At 45.3% G+C, this 7870-nt stretch overlaps 1 protein-coding gene across 1 annotated transcript; it reads right to left on the bottom strand.

Moving 5' to 3' along the window:
* Positions 1–2957: 2957 nt before the first annotated feature.
* On the bottom strand, positions 2958–4289 carry CKAP4 (cytoskeleton-associated protein 4; the record flags this gene model as incomplete). The annotated part of the gene is made up of 1 exon (XM_010157353.1): positions 2958–4289. A coding segment is annotated over one exon (1332 nt), but the record flags the coding sequence as incomplete, so codon positions are not given.
* Between the last annotated feature and the right edge of the window lie 3581 nt (positions 4290–7870).

The raw sequence follows: 7870 nt of genomic DNA, 5'->3' as shown, positions 1-7870 counted from the left end.
TTGTTGAAATGTGTTACTGTAACAGCATGTTATTGATGGAACTACTAATAATGTGAAAGAACATAGGCAACACAGACTACGTCTTGCTTGAGACCTTCTCCACTGCTTTTATTGGAAAGTGGAAAAACAACTGTAAGGAGCAGCACTAGGCCTGGATGTGCTCCGTGAGCATTTAGGAGGGAATTAGGAAGTGTTTGTGTTGGATGAGGCTGTCAAGCCAAACATAAAAGCTGAACCTCCAGCCCACCCAGGGATCCTTGCTGCTGTGCCTACCTCCAGCTGAATTGCTTATGGAGGATTATTCTTACTTAGTGAAATACATCATTTCAGTAGTTTGCCATAGAATTTAAATTACTAAAAGTGTAACGACATTTTTCATTTAACACTGGAGATCCAGTCTGGCCCAGCTGCACTGCTGGCTTGGCAGCAGCTTTAAGTTCCCTCATCATGCTACTATAACTCTGTAAAGCCACTGCGTGCTCATTGCCAGCTTCAGGTCAACCTGGCCAGCAGGCTACGTCAAATCTCTTTCAGATGGAAGGGCTTGTGTGCTCACCTGTTCTGCTGAACATAGAGATAGGTAATACCTGTTATGAGACTACCTCTACGAATCTGGCTTCAGAAATGGCCACGACATGATGATGCCCACACTCCTTTACAAAAACTATAAGCAGTACAGGGTGAACAAGACTGGGCTGTCGCCATCCCAAAGTTGGTTGTACGGCACAGTTGGGTTCAACTTTGCGGGCAAAATGAAATCACCATTTCCCAAAGTTTTGGAAGCCAGGCATCGTCCATCAAGATGGTATCAGTATAATTGTAATCCAGTGTCCAATGCTATCCAAAAGGAGCAGCCACTTTGGAAAGATTACATAGGTCCTTTTTGTACATTATTTCTGTTCTACATGTTTCGGGCATTCAGAAAGTCTTACCGAGGTATTGCTGGCAGTGTCTGGCATGGCGTTCCTTGCAGAGATCACCTATTTCACACCTTGGGCTACTGTGCACTCTGGTCAATACCACTACATTGAGCTGGCTCAATTCAAGAGCTCCTCTGTAACCACAACAGGTAGGACCGTCCCCACGTTCCCCTGTGAAAGCCAAGAACAAGTACCGGGCTGCGGCACATCTGGTTCTTTCCCCAAGCCTTTTCCTGTACCTCACTGGAAGCATCCTGGGATACATAACATTAAGTAGGCAGCAATCAAAAAAAGGTGCAAAGAATATTCCAAATGTTTATTATGTATGAAAAATACTGCAAATAAGCCATACAGTTCATTTCACAGTAACCTAAACAACATTGTTCAAGAACTTGAGAAGTCAACAAAGAACAGTGCAGTTCCAACAGTGACAACTATTACCTTTAATGCCGTGGGTCTCTCTTCCTTTGCCAGCAATTCTTTCCTATTTACAGCAGGAACATGATTCTATGATACGGTTCAGTATCTTATTTACCGAGGAGAACTGCTTTTCACCTGCGCTGTTCCCACAGGCACACCACTCCTGGGAGGTGCTGTTTCTAGGAATGACTCTTCTAACACAGCCATGGGTCTGGCTAGTTCTGGCTGAGGTGGGCATGATGCGCACGACCTACATCCAAAGCATCCGGGTGCAGACCCCCTTACCAAATCTTTGGATAAAGTTCAAAAGTAAACTTGAAAAGGAGGGATATTAGAAATCCTTCCCAGAAAGACAGAAAACCAAGCAAGTTCCATGAGGAGGTGTTTTTTTCAATGAATGTCTAGGTAATTACAACACTTCCTCCTCACTCTCCACCAGCTCCTAGAAGGATCCTTTGCCACCAGTGCCCCAGGCAGGCACCTGGTGACAACAATGGTGACAAAAATCAGGCACCAAGTCCTGAATACCTAACAAGGGTTCAGGTCACTGTCAGCTGTGTGAAAACCTGGAACTGTGTATGCCTTAGAAGCAATTCTGCTGATTTCATGGTGATTTTCCCCCTTGTGTGTTCTGGAGTGCAATATTATCATTAGCATGCTTGCTATACATGCAACACGGGAGGTGCAATTTTAGTCCTCTTTCCTTATTCAAATCTGTGATCACTTTCACAGAAAATCCTGTATCACAGATAAATTAGCCCTTCCAGGAAAGACACAGCCTCACCATGTAAACAGCCCAAAAATACAAAAGTATTACTGTACCCTCTTGAAACTAATCCCATCCTTCAGGCGGGAGCACTGGTCTTCTACACCAGCAGCTGAAGACGCAGGAAAAGAAGCCTGTGATCACCAAGGATGAATCTCTCGGCCACATAGTGGAACACCTCTCTTAGGTCTTAGCCCCAAGCAATGCCACTTACCTCAAACCTTCCCTAGCTCCTTGGCACAGATTAGGGACTCCCCGAGACAGACTACAGCTCAGCTGACACCTGGTGAACTGATCCCACGGCTGAGTCCCAAACTGCAGAAACGGATGAGTCGCTTCAAACCTGGTCCACACTTCAGTTTACCGGTCTAAACAGTCTAAGATAGGGGTGTAGTTTGATTTGTTTGTTTCTTAAACCAAAACATGCCAGTACAACTCTCAGTGTGTACAGAGGTATGCTTTTCATACCAGAACAGCTGTAGCCCTTCTGTGTGGGATATCTAGTGTCATCATGCGAAACCCCTTCATGCCCTTAAGTATGTGCCCATGCTAACGAGGCTGTAGTGCCTTGGTTACACCACTACAATTACAGCGGTACAACTTTATAGAGAAGATGAGCCCTTAGAAACTCAACCCCCAACTAAAAATCACGTTTTCTTAAAACAAAGTTTAAAAAAAAAAAAAACACACAACCCTACACAAAAGAGAAATAAAGTAAATATGCAGAACTGTCTCTATTGTTAAAGTATTCTTATTCTCTTTGGAGGTATCAAATTGCTTTTAAAAAGAGTAAAAAACTGGGCATACAAAAGCTATTCTCCTTAATCCATTTGCACAAGGAGCACTGCTGCCTAAACTTTTTCATGTATTTTTTCTACCTTCACGAACAACCTTTCCAGATCATTCCTCAGGTCATCTATGGAGCTCTTCACAGACTCCAAGTTGTTCTCATTGTTTTCAATTTTCACCGAGTAGGAGACTAAACTATCCACTGCAGTTCTTATCATTTTCAAATCAGAATCAACCTGGCTGACAGAAGATCTCAGTTCATCTACAGAGCCTTCCACAGAAGAAAATTTTTCAAGATAGCCTTGAGAATGTGCCTGACCCGCCTGAAGATTCCCTTGATCCAACAAAGCACTAATTTGCTTCTGGACATCCTGAAAATCACCGGAGGATGGCAGGTCACTGATGCTTCTCCTCAAGTTTTCCACATCATGGTACAGCGAGGTCTGTGATTCACCAAGATTTTTGAGAACATCCGTGACTGAAGTTATGTCCATATCTGAGATTCCCTGAAGAGCAGTCATGCTTTGTTCTAAGGTACTGAGCTTATTCTCGCATTCTGCTTCCTTAGAAAGGAAGGATTGCAACTTTTCACTGTTTTGAGCAGCAACAGAAGTTAGAGATGCCAGGCTGTCTTCTATGTGCCTCAATCGAGACTCCAGTCCTTCACTGTTCTTCCCAAAAGTTTCTAACGCTTTTCTGAAGAGTTCATTTTCTTCCCATTTGTTGAGGTCGGCTTTAACTTGCAGTAAATCTTCATCGAGTCTTTTAATGTCACCAGGGAGCTGCATAATAGAATCCTCAGCTCTCAGAACTTTCTCTTGTAAAGCTTTCAATGAAAGGTGTTCAGTGTCCGCAGCCTCTTTGAATTTCTCATGCTCCTGTTTGAGGTTGACTAGCTCTTTCACCTCAGTATACACATCTGACTCCATGGAGTCTATTGTACTCTTCAAGGCCTCTATGTCCTTTTCTTTGGTTTTCATGGACGCTTGCATCTCATCAAGAGCGTCTTTTAGCACCTTAATTTCATGTTTATACACATCTGCTTCTTCTAGCGAATTAACCTTTGCTTTCATATTGCTGATTTCATCTTGGCTCCTTTGCTGGACTTCAGTGAATACTGCAATGTTATCATTTATAGATTTGGTCAGCTCTGTTAGTCTCTCTTCCACAGTGTTTTCCAGAGACGTGAAGTCTCGTTCCCTTGCATCCTTCACCATGTGGATGCCATCAGACAAGTCTTTCAAAATTTCATTCTGCAGCTTCTGAAGCACTTCACTGATCCGGTTTATTTCACTCTCCCCCTGTTTAACAGCCTTCTCAGTAACCTCCTGCTTCTGCTGAGCAATTTTCATCATGGATTCAAATTCTCCAAACGTGGTTTGAAGGGAACGCACCTGAAACAGAAAATCACGTGGTTAATACTTACAATTCCATCCTCACCTACATCCTTACCCTTTGTGTCTAAGATCCTTACGGCCCTTGTTGCCACATGGAACAATCACCTTGCAATCCTTCATGCTCCCTGTCTTAAGGTGACCCTACGGGATACGGGAAGCTCAAAGTGCCCAGCATCACAGCTCTACAGACATGTACATCTTCTGCTGCGGATCCTTGGCCTCACTGACCTGACACAGATGATCCAGGAAATCTGCAGCAGTGAAAATCAAACTCAGGTCTGCAGAGTGTGCATCCGGACCCCTGAGCCATCCCTCCCCTATATGATTCCTGGTTTTACAGGCCATAAGTCGGTCAGGGATTAAAGGGAGGGGGAAAAAACCCCAAAGAACACCTCAGGCCAGCTTCTGAATACAGAAAAGCTTTAGCAGGCAATCAGACCCCAATTCCTGAGTATGAAAGAAGTTTCAGAGTAGCCAAGAAGACTAACAGGAAAAATTAGGGGGAAAGGGGAGCAGAGAATGGCTCTCACATTCAGAGGTGAGATCCAGGCACACTAAAGGGGAAGCACGCATTAGTTAATTTTGGGGCCAAGCAGAGTTATCAGCCCCAAGACTGTGGAGAAATCTTTTTTGTGCCCGTGTGGGTTGTATTTTTTTAAACTCTGTAAATCAACGTAAAAACTCCCACTGCCTGCAACAGGAATCCATCACGTAGAAAGTACCTCCAGGCTTTGGCAGGTTGGCAAGTGCTGAGTAATGAGCGTTGCCTTGCCTCACGCTACTCCCGATGTCTGCGGGGTATATTAATCAGTCATGCCACACGGGCTGCCATGTTTACTGATTAGATACACAGCTGAAGGGGTGGTTTTATGTTATAAATAGAAGGAAGTGTATTTTCTATGTTCTTAGAAAGAAATACACAGAGCTGTCTTTTTTTTTTTTTCCTTTTTAACTGAAGGTGGCTCCAGCAGTTCCCATTCAGCCTCTGAACCTAGAAATTAATCTCAAAAGATCTAACAGTCTTGCTTCTTAGAAATTAAGTTACCCACATGTGTTTTCACAAGACTAAACCCCTGGCCAAATCCTCCTTGGTTTTCATGGAAGTCTGCACTGTGTAAGGACTGTAGAGCTCAGCCATGAGACTTGCCCTTGCTCCAATAGATCCCCGCAGCTTGAAGAATACCCACAAAGATTACTTCCGTTTTTCCCCCTCTTCTGTAAAAAGGTTTGTAATGATTTCACATTCCCCATACTTGTATTCTTGAGTGCTCACATACAAAACTAGAAATGAGCTGGGGGTGGGGGGAGGGCAGGTAGCACTGCAGCAGGTCACCAGCCGTTAAACCATCCTCATTTTCATACGTCTTAGCTGTCATTCATTCTGATTTTTTTCCACACAGATAACTTCTTCTGTATCAAAATTAAGAAAATTCTTCTTTCCTTCAGAAATCTAGGAAAGTTCCCCTCCCCCTTTTATGACAAAATTTATTTTCTTTGACACATTCCAACCAAATCACCAAATTTGTATTCACAATTAACCACCTTCAAAAGTCAGTGTAAGAAAAGCTATCAGAAACGGTCAGGGGAACTCTCCAGAGGGCCAGGAGGTCTCTGCTGCTAAAGGTTTGGCAGGGATCTGCAGTGGAAGTGCTTTATACCTGCTCCACAACTGCATTTGGGCAATGCTCACGGTGTAACTTGAAGCTATTCTCCTACGCCTCCGGCTGGGCCAGCCACTTGAAGATCAGACAGCTATATTAAAGACTAACCTTCCACATCACTTCCTTTTTCCTCCAGCTGCTGATGTGTAAAGCAGATGAGTTTATGTAACGCTTACTCCTGACAGGAGCACTCTGCAGTAAAAGACTGCAGGGGAAAGCCACTTTCACGCAGGGGCCTGCGCCGACGGCGCTCCAAAAAGTACAATGCCCAACCCTACACTTTTGTGAAGCAATGAAACACAGCCTGGTCGCCTCTCCCTCAAGCACATTCTTCTGTAAAGACAACACCAAACCGCAGCAAGAAAAGCTTTCAAGGGTTACATCGGAACTCTGCTTGATCTCCTCTGCCAACTTGTACTCCTGCATTACTGTATGAACAACAACTGTCTGTTATATGCAGGCAAACGGTTTCAGTTCTCCTTGAAACAAACGCTTTATAAACTTCTGTTACGTACCTCTCCTAGAACATGTAACATACCTAGGATTTTCTGCACCAACACAGAGATGGCGGCAGCAAACTGTACCCATTCCTGTGCTTGGAAGGGCTTAGGTACTGCACATACATCTGGATTCTATACTCACGTACCGTAACCTTAGTCCTGTATGTCCTGCCATTCCAACATCTTCCTTTATATGAAGGGTCTGTAAAAATGCCTTGAAAACTAATAAAAACCCAACCCCTGCTAGTTCAAATCACAGCCAACCCCAGGATTTAAAATCAGCTTCAGAAACGACACTGTAGCCCTGCATTTTAGAATCACAGAATGGTTTGTGTTGGAAGGGACCTTAAAGACCATCTAGTTCCACCCCCCTGCCATGGGCAGGGACACCTTCCACTAGACCAGGTTGCTCAAAGCCTCCTCCAGCCTGGCCTTGGACACTTCCAGGGATGGGGCATCCACAGCTTCTCTGGGCAACCTGTTCCAGTGCCTCACCGCCCTCTCTGTGAAGAACTTCTTCCTGATATCTAAGCTAAACCCCCTTGCTTTCAATTTAAACCCGTTACCCCTTGTCCTGTCACTACAGGCCCTTGCAAAAACTCCCCCCCAACTTCCTTGTAGCCCCTTCAGGCACTGGAAGGTGCAATAAGGTTTCACCGGAGCCTTCTCTTCTCCAGGCTGAACAAGACCAACTTTTTACCACCCTTTCCCATCCTCATACGAGTTTTCCTTTTGCTCCTTCTTGTAAGGGAGAGGAAACACCAACACTAACCCTGCAAACCCATGTGTGCAGGCCGCCACGCTGCCGGGAGCCCCACAGATCGGGTGGAGATCTCTGCCCTTGCCTGTCCCACCGCCCTGAGCCTCACCTCCAGCCTGGGCCCAAGCTGGCAGGGAACGCGGAGGAGCTGCATGGCCTTAGGGAGGCAGCTCAACATGCACGGAACCGTCAAGCCGAGACAAGAATTTCCTTTTCCTTTGATCTCTCATGTCATAACTTTACATGCTGCTTTCCAAACAATTTACCTACTCCCTAGACAGGAACTTGATTATACGTTGGTGATATGCCTCCACATACACCATTTTTTAAAGGTTTTATGCACCCTAAGGTACATCCAGATAGACAGGGCTAGTTGTGAAACTCTAGCTCGGAAGCTAATAAGGCCTGAGTGAAAAAACAAGCTGCTGCCATTCAGTGAAGCTGGCCCTGATTTTGTTTTCCAGAGCGCGTGGGGACGTTGAGGCAGGATCCTGCCACGTCCAACCGCGCCACCACACCACCTCCCTCGGCGTGCAGGCCTGCCCGCTCGACGCCCACGGGCCACGCCGGGGGTTCGGCAATTTGCCAGAGCCGCAACTACAGAAACGACCGTCAAGCAGGCTCTCCAGAAACGATCCCGGCAGGTTCTCCCAGGAA

The sequence above is a fragment of the Eurypyga helias genome, unplaced genomic scaffold (genome assembly GCF_000690775.1).
Source record: "Eurypyga helias isolate BGI_N326 unplaced genomic scaffold, ASM69077v1 Scaffold50848, whole genome shotgun sequence".
Classification (NCBI taxonomy): domain Eukaryota; kingdom Metazoa; phylum Chordata; class Aves; order Eurypygiformes; family Eurypygidae; genus Eurypyga; species Eurypyga helias.
This window is presented reverse-complemented; position numbering and strand designations above follow the sequence as displayed.